The sequence below is a fragment of the Anolis sagrei genome, chromosome Y, assembly GCF_037176765.1.
Source record: "Anolis sagrei isolate rAnoSag1 chromosome Y, rAnoSag1.mat, whole genome shotgun sequence".
In the NCBI taxonomy this organism is placed as follows: domain Eukaryota; kingdom Metazoa; phylum Chordata; class Lepidosauria; order Squamata; family Dactyloidae; genus Anolis; species Anolis sagrei.
This window is the reverse complement of record NC_090035.1, coordinates 41,676,538-41,691,662: the sequence shown is the minus strand read 5'-3', so window position 1 is coordinate 41,691,662 and position 15,125 is coordinate 41,676,538. Positions and strand designations below refer to the sequence as shown.

The 15,125-nt window shown below is 46.5% G+C and overlaps 2 protein-coding genes across 2 annotated transcripts in view; both read left to right on the top strand.

Moving 5' to 3' along the window:
* LOC137095120 (splicing factor, proline- and glutamine-rich-like) overlaps window positions 1-10,479 on the top strand; it is a 79,110-nt gene extending 68,631 nt beyond the window's left edge. Inside the window, exon 11 of the mRNA XM_067461402.1 lies at window positions 7,463-10,479. The gene's annotated coding sequence lies outside the window, so the exon portion shown is untranslated. The remainder of the gene's footprint in view (window positions 1-7,462) is intronic.
* The window catches only part of LOC137095604 (adenylyl cyclase-associated protein 1-like), a 120,793-nt gene continuing 113,151 nt past the window's right edge, over window positions 7,484-15,125 (top strand). The window contains exon 1 of the mRNA XM_067462377.1: window positions 7,484-7,624. Coding sequence (XP_067318478.1) covers window positions 7,484-7,624 — 141 coding nt within the window. The remainder of the gene's footprint in view (window positions 7,625-15,125) is intronic.

Below are 15,125 nucleotides of genomic sequence, written 5' to 3'. Positions count from 1 at the left end.
ATCATGTCCACGGTTCCTCTGGAGGGGCGGAAGCCATTCTGGGATTCTGGGAGGGTGTCTTCTGAGAGGGGCAGAAGGCGGTTTGCAAGGATTCTTGCGAGGATTTTCCCAGCGGAGGTTAGAAGGGAGATACCTCGATAGTTTCCACAGTCTATTCTTTCCCCTTTTTTGAAGAGGGTGATGATGGTGGCGTCCTTGAAATCTGCTGGGATTTTCTCGGTCACCCACACTTTTTCTATGAGCTGGTGGAGTTGGTGTGTCAGCTCAGGTCCTCCCTCTTTAAAGATTTCAGCAGGGATCCCATCTGGTCCACTGGTTTTGTTATTCTTCTGTTGGCTGATGGCATTGCTGACGTCTTCCAGACTAGGCAGTGCTGCAAGCTCATCCCTGGTTTGTTGTTGCGGGATTTGTAAGAGGACCTCTTCGGCCACATTGGAGCTGCGGTTCAGGAGGCTTTGGTAGTGTTCTTTCCAATGTAGTGCAATTGAGTTTTGGTCCTTCAGGAGTTTGGTTCCATCTGATGAGCGTAGAGGCTGTATGCCATGGTTTCTTGGTCCATAGATGACCTTTGTGGCTTTGAAAAATCCCTGAGCATTATGGGTATCTGCCAGGTGTTGGATTTCTTCGGCCGTCTTTGTCCACCAGATGTTCTTGAGTTCTCTTGTCCTTCTTTGGACCTCAGCTTTTGCACTGGCGTAGATCTTTTTCTTAGCAGCACTGTTGATGTCTCTCTGCCATGCTTGGAAGGCTTTCCTTTTCTTGTCAATTAGCTGTTGGATCTCGATGTCATTTTCATCAAACCAGTCTTGATGTTTCTTGGCTTGGTATCCAATAGTTTCTTCGCAGGCTTGGATGATGGAGGTCTTCAGTTTGTTCCAATGTTCCTCAACATTTTCGGGGTGTACTGTGGGTAGATGGTCCTTGAGTGCTGTTTGGAGATGGGCTCGTCTGGAGGGCTCCTGAAGGGCTTGGGTGTTCATTTTGCGCCTTGTCTTCCTTCCTTGGAGTCTGTGCTTGGGAGCAATCTTGATAGCCATCGAGGATCGAATTAGCCTGTGGTCAGTCCAGCAGTCGTCAGCACCTGTCATGGCTCTTGTGAGGAGCACGTCACAGCGGTCTCTGGCGTGTGTGATTACATAGTCTAAGAGGTGCCAATGCTTTGACCGGCGGTGCTTCTATGATGTCTTGAACTTGTTTTTCTGGTGGAAGAGCATGTTGGTGATGACAAGGTTGTGCTCTGCACATTTGGTGAGAAGCAGGATGCCATTCGAGTTGCTGTTTCCAACCCCGTCTTTTCCGATGGTCCCTGGCCACAGGTCGAAGTCTCTCCCGACTCTTGCATTGAAGTCCCCCAGGAGGATGATTTTGTCCTCCTTAGGTATCCCCGATAGGACGGTGTCCAGCTGACAGTAGAATTTCTCCTTGATGTCTTCGTCAGCATCTAGTGTTGGTGCATAGGCACTTATGATGGTTGCCCGTTGGTTTTTGGCAAGATCGATTCGGAGGGTTGAGAGTCGTTCGTTGATGCCAGTGGGTGCTTCAGACAGATGTTTCATCAGGTCATTTCTGATGGTGAAGCCAACTCCGTGCATTCTTTGGTCTTTTTCGGGCAGTCCCTTCCAGAAGAAGGTGTAGCCTCCTTTTTCTTCCTTCAGCTGTCCCTCTCCTGCTGTCCGGGTCTCCTGAAGGGCTGCTATGTCGATGTTGAAGCGTCCCAGCTCCCTTGCAATGATGGCAGTTCTGCGTTCGGGGCGTTCACTGCCACTGTTGTCCATCAGAGTCCGTACGTTCCACGTACCGAAATTCATTTTTCTTTTTTGGCCGCAGGGTGGTGACCCCACTGGACGTGGCAGTCCAGTCAGGGATAAGAGAGGCAGACTATGTTTAGGGCACCTTTTCTAGCCCCCTCCCCATGAGGGGTGAGCAGAGTGGGTCCTCAATAGGGCTGCTCAGTCGCGGATACAGCTGCTGAACTACTCAACTTCCTCGGACCTTGAGGTAGAACGACTGAGTCCGTATCCACCGCCCATGTGCCAGTCTGTGACTAGGGGCTTCCAGATTTCACAGTCCTGCCCCCGTCGCCACTCGCTGATCGCCATGGGACTTGGGTTGATTTGTTTTTATTTTCTTTTGAAGACGCCTGTGCGTGGGTTTTTTTAATGTGTGGAGGTCAGTGCACAACTGATCAACACACAGTCTTCACAGAGTGAGGTTCCACTGGTGATGTAGTTTAACACAATGACTGTGGCTTCTCAGTCTGTTGCAGCCTTCTTCCGCCTTCGCAGCCGTTGTAACATGTGCCATGTTATCCTCCGCCTGCTCCGCCATTGAGGTCTTTGGGTCTTCGGACTGTGCTTGGTATGGAACCTCCCCCGCGGCCACTCCTGGGAGTGCATGACTCCAGTGCCTACAGGTTCATTGGAACGCGCAAGCCCCCTCACCACGACAAGGTGACAGTCCATCGAGGGGGACTCAGGATATAGCGTTATCAACAGGGGAGCAAAACATTGTTGAGCGGGATGACTCAGATTCCTCGACTGACTCGCCTGACTCACCCCAGGTGGCACCTGACTCTGCACCACTACCCCCTGACTTCAACAAATTTTCATCCCTGATCGCTAGAAAGATTAAGGCGCTGGACATACCAGCCCCTAAGGCCCCAGAGCACGTGGAGGATCCAGTGTTCCCTTCAGAGGAGCAGAATGTCCCGACCTCTATGTCGCTCCCCATGCTCCCCTAACTATTAAAACTGGCCAAAAATTTGGATATGTCCCCAGCCAATGTGCCCGCCACACCCAGAAAGGTCGACTCTCTGTATAGAATTGACCTCGCAGCCGCTAAGTGGGTAGCAACCCCCCCCCCCAAGCCCAACACAGTGGTGGCGGAAGTTGTAAAATCCAAAAAGCCTAAGGGAACGCTGTCTGTCCCATCAGACAAAGGGAAAAAGATCGATCTGTTGGGGAAGAAGGCCCACCTGGCTGCGGGTCTAGTTACCCACATGGCTCATTACGCTACGTATATGAGCGGCTACCAGACCTTCCTCTGGTCGAAAATACTCCCCTACTTGGAGAAACTTCCAATAGAGGAGCAGCGCTTCCCTAAAGTGCTGCAATCTGAAGCCCTGCTCTGTCCAAGATCCAAAAGGATTTCGCTAAGCATTTGGCCGAATCTGCAGGCCATCACTTCGCGACCGCGACCTCTATACGGAGGCACGCTTGGTTACGATTAGCCAATCTATCAGAGGAGGGCAAGGCCCTGGCAGAAGACCTTCCTCTACATGAGGAGGGTCTATTTAATCCCAAAACCGACGTAACCCTCAAAGAAAAGCAGGAGGTGCGCCAGGCTGCAAACAAGTTTGGATATACCTGGCAGCCTTATTACCAGAATCGAGCTAGATGGCAAACTGTGCCCAACCCATATCGTAAGAATTTTAACAATTCCTATTCGTGGCCCTCTTGAGGGAGGGGCTCTTTGTCCCCTAAATTCCGGAATAATAATAGAAGGAATACGTACTCTAAGCCCAGGTATCAGCCATACCAAGGCAAGCCAAAACCTCAGGGCATCTCAAGGAAGCGTCTTTGATGCCTCTAGTTTGGGACCTTCTTTGGCTACGGGTGAAGCGGCCCTTTGCAGGGATGGTTTTTCTGTGTTGCCTGTTACCCCCAGTTATGGTGTTCAACCCCCAGGTTACTGCCCATCAACCCCTCCTGTGTTCGGAAACAGATTAGAGGCCTTCTATAACAACTGGGCTGAAATTACCAGACAAGAGGGTACTGGCTATAGTCGAAAGGGGCTACGCCATTGAGCTTGAGAAAACCCCGTCAATGGGAACAGTTAAAGTTACACATCCCTCCCAGATTTTGCTCCAGGAAATAGACACACTCCTGGGAAAGGTAACCATGGTTTCCTGTCCTAGTTAACTGTGAATCGCACAATGTGGTATTCCCGCGCCCACGCAGGCCAACTTCGGAACCTTCCAGAAGCTTAAAACTATTGTATCCCCCAGGCCCCTCCCCCCTCTCTCTCGACCCCTGGGAGGGGCCAGCCACCATTCCTCTTTTTTCCGCCATTAGTAGGCTGTCAACTGGTGAACCTTCATTCTGACTATCGGTTTTTGACACGGATTGGATTTTGACAGGACAAGGTACTCTATTTCCCCCCACATTGGACTGGATTTGACCTCCCATTTGGATCTTCCTTCTGCCATGGCGACAACTTCTTTAAAGAAGTGCTCGACCTGTCCCAATATCCTCCCAGACACAGACGGACACGTTTTGTGCCTTACATGTCTGGGAGAGGGGCACAGAGAATCGCGGCTGAAGGCGGCTCTATACGAAAGGGCCCTGCTCCCACCGCCTATCAACAGCCCTCAATCTAGCGCAGAGATCCCCTTACCTGCGAAAACCAGGCCTGACCAAACGGGCCTGAAGAAGAAGGTTAAGAAGAGGGCCCCGCAAGATGGCCACGCCGAGGGTGCACAACCGAGGCCTTCTGGCAAAAAAGCGGGAAGGCCCACCGCCATTGCTCCTCCTCTGCAGAAGGAGATGCCGCTCCCCCTGCTGGCAGGCACAGGGGAGCCGATACAGGCCCAACCGCCCCCGGCGCTCAGGGAAGCCTCTCCAGCACCAGGGAGCTCAACAGGGCCCGGATCGGGGGCCAGCTTCGACGCCGACCGCCTCCTCGCTGACAGCGGAGCAGGCGAGGGACCCGGAGAATGCAGCGCGTCCCAGGCAGCCGACACCGGGACAAGCAGCCACCGCGCCGCACGTCGAGGAGGCCCCCGAGCCCGAAAGACCAGCCTCGGCAGAGGGCAGGACTACTCTTCTACTGCCTGTGGCTCCTCCCACAGGAAGGGAGGGGGAGCGCACTCCGGCATCGGCCGAGGGGAGGAGCCTCTCCCCTCGATCAGCTGAGAGCTTCCCCAGACCAGCTGCTCTGAGACCGGCAACGGCGAGAGGGAGCCAGGGAAGCAGGAGGCGTTCGCGCTCCCCTTCGCACCGCAGCCGCCGTGCAAGAGGATCGAGGCGATGGAGATCGTCTAGGGGAAGATCCAGGCCAGTATCCCCCTCCTCCTCATCGAGATCATCTTCCTCTTCCACCTCTTCCTCAGCATCGAGGGCATCTAGGAGGTCTCATCGATCCCGACGGCATCACTCTACCCCTACTAAATGGGGGCCTTATGGACCCAATCCATTCTCTCACCCAGGATTCTGGCAGATGGGGCCACCGGGGCAATTTTTGTATCCCCAGCATCCTGCTTCTTCCTTTGCCCCACTTCCTAGAATGGAGGCCATACAGGGGATCCAACAGAGGGGTTTTGGGACCTCAACCACGGTTTTTCCCTCATCCACCTCAGTTATGTCCACAGCAACTCGTCCCTCCTTGACTGGACTTGGACAGACAAGCTGTGCTGAACTAAATAATTGTGTTGATACAAGTTGTGTTGATCGAAACTGTATGTGTAGAACGTAATTGTGTTGACCTCTCTGTTTGTATGGTACAAAACTCCTGTGATACTAATACAAGGGCGCTTGTGTCTGCCCATGCTGGGGAGCCTTGCACCCCTCAGATGCCTCAGGAGGCAACCGTAACCACGGGCGACCTTAATCCCCCTGAGGTAGAGGACTCGGATTCCTAAGCAGAATCTCAAGATCCTCAACTCACTCAGGCATCAACAGATACTGCGCCTCTACCGGCTGATTTCAATAAGTTCTCATCCCTAGTGGATAGGATGGTTAAGGCGCTAGACATCCCGGCCCCAAGAGTGCCTGAGCATGTAGAGGACTTTATGTTCCCTTTGGATGAACAGAACGTCCCTACTTCCACGTCACTTCCCATATTACCTTACCTGATAAAACTTGCTAAAATCTTAGACACGCCTCCAACTACCGTGCCTGCTACCCCCAGAAGAGTCGACTCCTTATATAGGATTGATCTGGCCACAGCTAAGTGGGTTTCCAATTCTCTCAAGCCCAACACCGTTGTGGTGGAGGTGGTGAAATCAAAGAAACCAAAAAGTACCCTTTCTGCTCCACCAGATAAAGAGGGGAAAAAGATCGACCTGTTGGGAAAGAAGGCACACTTGGCTGCAGGCCTAGTCACCCGTATGGCGCATTATGCAACATACATGAGTGGCTATCAGACATTCCTCTGGAACAAGATGCTCCTGTATTTGGAGAAGCTCCCTCCAGAGGAGCAGCGCTTCCCCAAAGCGCTACAGTCTGAGGCACTCTTGCTGTCGAAGATCCAAAAGGATTTCGCAAAGCATTTGGCAGTCTGCGGGGCACCTATTTGCAACAGCGACTTCCATTAGAAGGCACGCATGGTTAAGAGCTGCAAACCTCTCTGAGGAAGGAAAGTCTCTCGCAGAGGAGCTTCCTTTGCATGAAGAGGGTCTCTTCAACCCTGAGACAGATGTGACAATCAAAGAAAAGCAGGAGGTGCGCCAAGCAGCCAACAAGTTTGGGTACACTTGGCAACCCTACCAGAATAAATCCAGATGGCAATCAGCTCCCACCACTTATTGTAAGAGCTATACTAATTCTTACTCTGGGAGGGGCCCTTCATCCCCTATATACCAGGGTAACAAGAAAAATAATTACCAGCCCAAATCAAGATATCAACCCTACCAGGGTAAACCTAGAAATCAAGGGGCCTCAAGGAAGCACCTTTGATGCCTCCAATTTGCAACCCCACACTGTTCCGGCTGAAATCAACCCTCCATCAGAGGGAGTTGAAGAGTTTTCTGTTAACTCCAGTTACAATGTTATATCCCTGCCTTCGCATTCACCAACCCCTGTGGTATTTGGGAATAGACTGCAAGCATTCCAATCTAATTGGGCACTAATTATCACCGACAGATGGGAGCTGTCAATAATACAACAGGGATATGCCATCGAGTTTGTTGATGCACCACCAGTGGGTCTAGTCAAGGTTACTCCCTCTTCTCAGGTGTTAAGTCAGGAGATTGAGGTGCTTCTGGGCAAGGGAGCCATTTCACCTGTTCATTCCTCGTTGTTTGCACACTGTTTCTTTTCAAGATATTTTGTCGTTTCTAAGAAGGGTGGCAGCTTCAGAGCAATTCTGGATTTGAGAGAGTTAAATAAATCTATTTCACCAAAGAAATTTCACATGGTGACTCTTTCATCTATAATGCCCCTGCTGCCGGAGAGTGCATGGTTTGCTACTATAGACCTACGAGATGCATATTTCCATTTATCAATAGTGCCACACCACCGTAGATTCCTTACCTTTATGGTAGGTGACAGGGCATTCTGCTACAACGTGCTCCCGTTTGGCCTCAGTACGGCCCCCCGGGTGTTTACCAAATGCATGGCGGTGGTATTGGCCCATCTCCGTACTCGCGGTATCGTGGTCTACCCATACATAGACGATTGGCTGATAGTTTCGAGATCAGCGAAGCAGCTCCAGGCTCACGTGCATGTTGTGTTGTCTTTTACAGTCGCTGGGCCTGGTGGTCAATATGGAGAAGTCCTCGTTACGGCCGGCACGTGGGATTCTCTTCATCGGGGCTTTCCTGGATGCGGTATCTCAGAGAGCATACCTCCCGTCGGACAGGTTCTCCAATTTGCAGGCGCAGGTCTGGAATGTTATGCAGGCCCAGGTAGTATCAGCCCATCAAATTCAGACCCTGTTGGGTTATATGGCGTCCACTACGGCAGTGACACCCTTTTCATGCCTACGCATGCGCCCCCTCCAGGCTTGGTTTGGTACAGTGTTCGACCCCCTCAGGGATTCGCCCCAGGCCATTTTTACTCTACCACAGGAAGTCCATCGCTCCTTAGAATGGTGGACTGCCCCACAATTTGTATGCATCGGTCTCCCTTTCCAACTTCCGTACCCTACCAGGATGATTACAACGGACTCATCACTGACGGGATGGGGTGCCCATTCCCAGGGCCTAATGGCCCATGGCAGGTGGTCCCCACACAAAACCGGCCTTCACATAAACGTTCTAGAGTTGATGGCCGTAGAAAGGGCTCTAAAGTCATTTGAAGGGTTAATTCATGGCCAGGTGGTTCAAATACTAACAGACAATACAACGGTCATGTATTATCTAAACAAGCAGGGAGGGACTCACTCCCCACAGCTACTGAATCTAACTGCAAATTTGGGAATGGTGCATTCAGAGGGAGGTGTATCTTCAGGTCTCCCACCTCCCGGGAGAGGAGAATTCCCTGGCGGATACCCTGAGCAGGAATCCACTGAGGAACCACGATTGGTTGCTCAATCAGGATGAAGCTCTACCAATCTTCCAGTTATGGGGGTTCCCGGAGATAGATCTCTTTGCAACCAGGGAGAATACGAAGTGCGACAGGTTCTGTTCGTGCAGGGACCCCCAGAGAGCACAGGAAGGCCTAAGAGATGCGTTTTTCCGTCATTGGGGGGGAGTACTACTGTACGCCTTCCCCCTGTTTCCGTTGCTGTTGAAGGTAGTAGCGAAGTTACAAAGAGACCATGCTCATTGCTTCGTGGTGACTCCTTGGTGGCCTCGTCAGCAGTGGTTCGCACCTCTTCTTCAACTGTCGAGGGGACAATTCCACAGATTCAACAACAGGACAGATCTCCTAACATCTCAGCGGGGACAAGTACTGTACCCGGATGTGCACCTCCTCAAACTCACAGCATGGCGGGTAGTGCCGTCCCATTGGGATTGGACTTGGTTCTTCCCCAAATGGTCTTGACTATCATAGAGGCAGCTCATAGACCTTCTACGAGAAGGTCATACATTTTTAAATGGAACAAGTTTACTAGCTTTGCTAGATCAAAGGGTCACGAATCGGATGTAGCTCCTATTTCAGTAGTGCTGGATTTTCTGGCCACCCTTTATGACTGGTCTTTCTAATTCATCGTTAAAGTGTTATTTAGCGGCCATCTCTTGGTTCAGGAGAAAGAAAGGTCTCCCTTCTTGTTTTGTTGACCCGTTGGTCAAATGTTTTTTAAGAGGACTACAAAATGTCAGACCTCCAGTGGCTCCCATAGTTCCCTCTTGGAGCTTGGAATTGATACTTTCCAGTTTAATGCGGCCCCCCTTTGAGCCTATGGCTTCATCGGAGTTAGAACCATTAACTTGGAAGGTGGCATTCCTAGTAGCCATAACTTCGGCTAGACGGGCTAGTGAACTATGTGCTCTACAAGTAGATCCTCCGTATTTGAAATTTCATAGCGACAAGGTTGTTTTACAAATGGATTTAGCATTTTTACCTAAGGTGGCCACCAGATTCCACATTTCACAGGATATTGTTTTGCCAGCGTTTTTCCCAAACTCTGAAACTCCGTTGGAGAAAGGGTTACATTGTTTGGATGTTAGAAGGGCTTTGGCCTTCTATGTCCATAGAACGGCTGAGTTCAGGAAGTCCCCGAGACTTTTTGTAAAATATCGTAAGGACACTAGGGGGCTCCCAGTTTCCTCTCAACGTTTCTCAGCCTGGATTGTGTCAACAATTCGTACCTGCTACAGGTTAGCTGGGAAAGAATTGACGCAGCAGATTAGAGGTCACTCTACGAGAGCTGTAGAAACTTCTACTGCCTTCATGAAGGGTGTTCCTTTGGAAACCATTTGTAAAGCGGCTATCTGGGCTTCTCCCACCACTTTTGTCTCTTCACTATAAGGTGGACAGGGTATCTCGGAGAGAAGCTGATTTTGGTAGAGCGGTGCTGTTTTCTGCGGTGGCATGACCCCACCAACCAGAATTATAGCTTGCTAGTCTACCACATTGTGCGATTCACAGTTAACTACGACAGGAAATTGAAGGTTGCTTACCTGTAACCGTGGTTTCCTGAGTAGTTACCTGTGAATTCGCACAAACCTTCCCTCCCCTCGAGTGTCATGCCACACCTTCTGGCTGCTGTGCGGCAGAAGAGGAATGGTGGCTGGCCCCTCCCAGGGGTCTTATATACTCGAGAGAGAGAGGGGAGGGGCCTGGGGGGATACAATAGTTTTAAGCTTCTGGAAGGTTCCGAAGTTGGCCTGCGCGGGTGCAGGAATACCACATTGTGCAAATTCACAGGTAACTACTCAGGAAACCACGGTTACAGGTAAGCAACCTTCCATTCGCCCCTCTGTTGCAGCTATCGAGAGGGAGTTTTTGTATTATTTTTCCCCCAATTTTTGAGCCATTGTTCTAATTGACCCCTTCCATTATTAACTTTCTCCTATATTTGTTCCATACTTCTAATGTATTGCTCAGCATTGGGTTTCTGATTTCTCTAATTTCTTTTCTCATGAACTGTTTAAAAATATATTCCAAATTTCTTCTTCCACTTCTTCTGAGTCATTACTAAGCCAGTCTGTTCCCTCTTTTTTAACCATTCCTTCTATAGCCAATCTTAATCTACTTGCTTCATAATATTTTTTAATATTAGGTAGTGCTAGTCCACCCTCTTTTTGCGGTCTGTACCATAACTGTTTATTTAATCTATTTCTTTTACTACCATTGCAGTACTTGTTTATCATTTGTTGCCATCTATTTAGTTCTTCTTCTGTAATTTGAAGTGGCAGCATCCTAAATATAAAATTTATCTTTGGAAGTATTTTCATTTTTACTAATGCTATTCTTCCAAACCAAGATAAGCGTATATCTTCATACTCTATTAACTTTTTCTCAATATTACTACATTTACCTCTTACATTTCTTTTAAATCCTTTGTTATTATTTTAATTTATTCTTAATTCGTATTCCCATTTTACTCTGTTCTATAAAGTCTTTTTCTTCTTTCTTTGTATAATTGAGTAGCATCATTTCTGACTTATCCCAATTAACTTGTAAACCAGTTATTTCCCCAAATATCTCCAAATGATCCTTTATTTTATCCATTTTCTTTACTATATTTTCTATAAATAGCAATGTGTCGTCAGCAAATACACTCACCTTCTGTTTCTCCTTTTTTCTTAACCCTCCTAAATTCTTGTATTTCCTTATGACATTTGCGAACAGTTCTATCACCATGGCAAATAAAATCAGCGACAAAGGGCAACCTTGTCTTGTTCCTCTTGTCACTTTTATTTCATTTGTCACTCCGTCATTTATAGTTACCACTGCTGAGTTCCTTGAGTAATATTGTTCTAAAATTCCTTTTATTCTATTTCCCATTCCAAATTTATTCAAAATTTTCCTTAATGTCTCCCATTCCACACAATCAAATGCTTTGAAAATGTCTAATGATAATATCCCTACTTTTTTCTTCCCCTCTTTAGCCAAACAAATTTTATTTAATACTCTCCCTATCAAATTTGACATTTGTCTTCCTTTTACAAACCCACACTGATCTTTTTTATATATACTTATATACTTATACATGCATTTATTCATTCTATTGGCTATTATCACAGATAAGATCTTTGCATCCTGATTAACTAATGATATGGGCCTATATGACCCCGGGTCCGTTAAGTCTTTGTCAAGTTTTGGTATTAATATTATTAGTGATCTCCTCCATGATTCTGGTATTTTATCTCCCTTCATTATTCCATTATACAATTCTAATAATTTTGGAGTCAAAACTTTTCTAAAGCTTTTATAATATTCTGTCCCTAGGCCATCCAAGCCTGGAGCTTTCCCAACTTTTAAATTCTTAATAACTTCCTCTATTTCTGTCTTCTTAATAGGTTGTTTCAGTAGCTCTTTATATTTCTCCTCCAACTTACTCTCCCAATTTTCCTCCACATATTTCCTGATTGCTTCTATAGAACTAGCTTTGGTTTGGTATAATTCATTATAAAATTCTTCAAATACCTTCAATTTTTCTTTCATAGTTCTACATAATTTACCTGTTTTATCTTTTATCGTATTTATCATGCCTTCCATTTTCTTTTTTTGTATGGATTTGGCTAACATCTTTGAATTCCTGTCACTAAACTCAAAATATTCCCTCCTTAAATAAATTAGATTTTCTTGTACTTCGTCTATTTCCATTTTATACAATTCCTCTTTTTTTTGCTCCCAACCTTGGGTAAGTTCGTGTATCTCTTTTTATTACATATGCTTTTTCAATCTCTTCAATTTCTTTTTCTAGATCCCTTTTCCTTTCTTCTTGCCTTTTTTTGAGATTGATTGTCTCTTTTATACATAACCTTCTAGTCACTCGTTCATAGTGTCCCATAGCACTCCTTTTGTTACCTCCTTTTCATTAAAACCCCAAGTTTTTTGCCATTCTACTTTCACTTTATCCACTATCTCTTTATGATTCAATATTTTTGTATTTAATCTCCACCTCCTCATTTTATCATAATCACATTTCATAGCAATCTCAGTTGATACCAGGGCATGATCCGAAATCTTAATTGTTCTAATATCAGCATTTAACACTTTACTTAATATATTTTTAGAAACAAATATGTAATCTATTCTTTTATACACCTTATGCACCGCTGAATAATATGTATATCTATTTTCATTCCCTTTTACCAATCTCCACACATCCTTTAATTGCCATTTATTCATTACTCTACTTAAATCCGTTGTTTCTATATTTCTATTTTTTGATGGTAGCATAGTTTTATCCTTTTTTGGGTCCATGTAACAATTACAGTCACCTCCAATTTCCCTTCGTGGTCAACTGTGAATCGCACATATGGTATTTCCTGCGCCTACGCAGACAGTTTGAAATCTTCTAGAAAACTTATTAGACACTTTTAGGTAGCCACGCCCACTCTCCCCTTGAGAGTACATATAGCCAGTGGGAGGGGCTACTACCTCAGATCATTTCATCCGCCGCCATTGCAGCAGCTAGGAATCTTACTCTCATTTTTCTTCATCTTTGACTAGCGTTTCTGGACTGCGTGAATTTTTACCATTTTATTTTTATTTTATTTGAATTTTATTTTATTTTTTATTTTGTCATGGTTATGGTATGTTGACCACCACTTTCTTTAAGACTTGTCCCTCATGTGGAGGGAAAAGCCGCCCGATGGATGGGCTTTTTGTGTCAGCGATGCCTGAGGAGAGGCCTTGGGGTATGATCCGGCATCTTCTGCTGCCATTTTTCACCCCTCGGGCATGTAAGAGTCATCCTATGGCTCATCTCTTGAGCAGGCCTTTCCTTTCACCCACCCATCCCATGCCAATTTTCAGGGGAGTGGTGTTTGGGCCTACTGCCCTGGTGGGGAATACTACCGCTGAGGGGGCCATTTACTGTGATACAGCTGAAGGGCCTCAGTACTTTCAAGTGTTTTTTGTATCTTTGGATAGCCGTCTGGCCTCAGTCAGGCCAAGGCTAAGTAGCCCAAGGTGGCTCCACCACCTACCGGGCTGAGAAAGGCCTCTGAGTGGGCCAAACAGCTGAAGAAATCTAAAAAGGAAAGGCGAGTGAGACTGTGGCTCCTCGGCTGTGGAGGCTCCTCGGCTGTGGAACACCCTTCCCATGGACATCAGGCTAGCCCCCTCCCTGCTAATATTCTGCAGGAAGTTAAAGACCTGGCTATTTAAGAAGGCATTTGACCAATAAGTGCAATGACTGGCAATTGACCATAGGAATGGAACACTGGAAAGAGATCGGATTGTGGCTTAACGATGAGACGACTCGGAATGTAGTAGAGATTTTGTAGTGATGTTGTTGTTTGATAAGATGTTTTTATGATTAGGATGAATTGTACACTGTTTTGCACTATGTCTTGTTTTCTTCATGTTGTACACCGCAATGAGTCGCCCTGAAGGGCTGAGAATTGCGGTATATAAGCGCAGTAAATAAATAAATAAATAAATAAATAAAACACCTCAGCGCTGCCCCTGGTGGCTGTTTCTATTGCGGCAAAAGCCACGTTTTTTCCCGCCCTTGCTGACTCCGGAGGAAATGTGAGTGCTCACAGGCACTGATTCTTCCTGGGCTGCCCTACCTATTGATCTATTCATATTTACAAGTTTTTGAACTGCTAGGTTGGTGGAAGCTAGGGCTAACAGCGGAAGCTCACGCCGCTCCCCGGAATCGAACCTGCGACCTTTCAATCAACAAGCTCAGCAGCTCAGTGCTTTAACCCACTGCGCCACCGGGGGCTCCACAGTTGGCTTTAGTCAACACAAATACTTGTAACAGTTTCCAATATAACTCTCAGTATGGCTTTACTTCCACCAGACTGGTTTTAAACTTATTTCACTTCAAAGTATTTTTTTTTCTTGACTGATATTCAAGGCACTGGCTTGTCTTTTTCTCCCTTCAGCTATCCCACTGAAGTTATGGATTACTACTGGGATTTATTTCCCCTTAGTACTCTAAACACACAGGATGAAGACTTAAATCCCTTGATTCGGTTTCTTAACACACCAGAACCCACCTTCCACTTTGGTTCGCCCACCAAAGACTGACTTTTAAAAAAAATTCCTGCTGCTTCCAGTTGGCAGTTAGCCCTGCCCACTTTGATTTCTGGGTCAGCTAACTTGGTTACATTCTTATACAGGCTCTGTCGCTATGGCAACACATCAGCTAAGGCAACCACAGCAAATGTTGGCCTGCACCTATCATATCACAATAAACACATTTCAAACATACATTATAATTAGTCATTTCTTTACACCTTGCTACTAAGCTACTTATTTTCCTCTATTTCTTTCTAAAAAAATTTACTTTAAATATTTCCTGCCTATCATTGAATAGGATCTCTCAAAGGCAATTTGTAAACTAAAATAATAATAATAATAATAATAATAATAGGAATCAATGCAACAATATAAATTGAAACCCTCATAAACTGAACACTGCAAAGAAAACAGTGATAAAATCATGAAAAAACCCAGCGACAATCAAACAACAGCATCATATTGTTCTTGAAAAGGCGTGGAGAATGAAGCTATTTCAGGCTTGCCTTTCTAATAATAAGCTAGCCTCACTTTCAGGGTCCTCTCTCTGCCTATTGCCTGTGTATTCAGGATGAGGAGAAATAATTCCATCTTGCATCTTGGAAATTTCCTGGCAGATAGGATTGGAGAAACTCACATCTATCAGCCACAGAGAAACACAGTTGGCAGTGCCCTGCCAACCATGGGAATGAGTCTATGATGACAGTGGATGGGAGAGGAATGCTTAGCACTGTAATTATGTGAGCATGTTAAGCAGACAGATATTTGTACTAGAGATGCTGGCGAAATGTGGGATCAGCTCGTGTTGGGTTT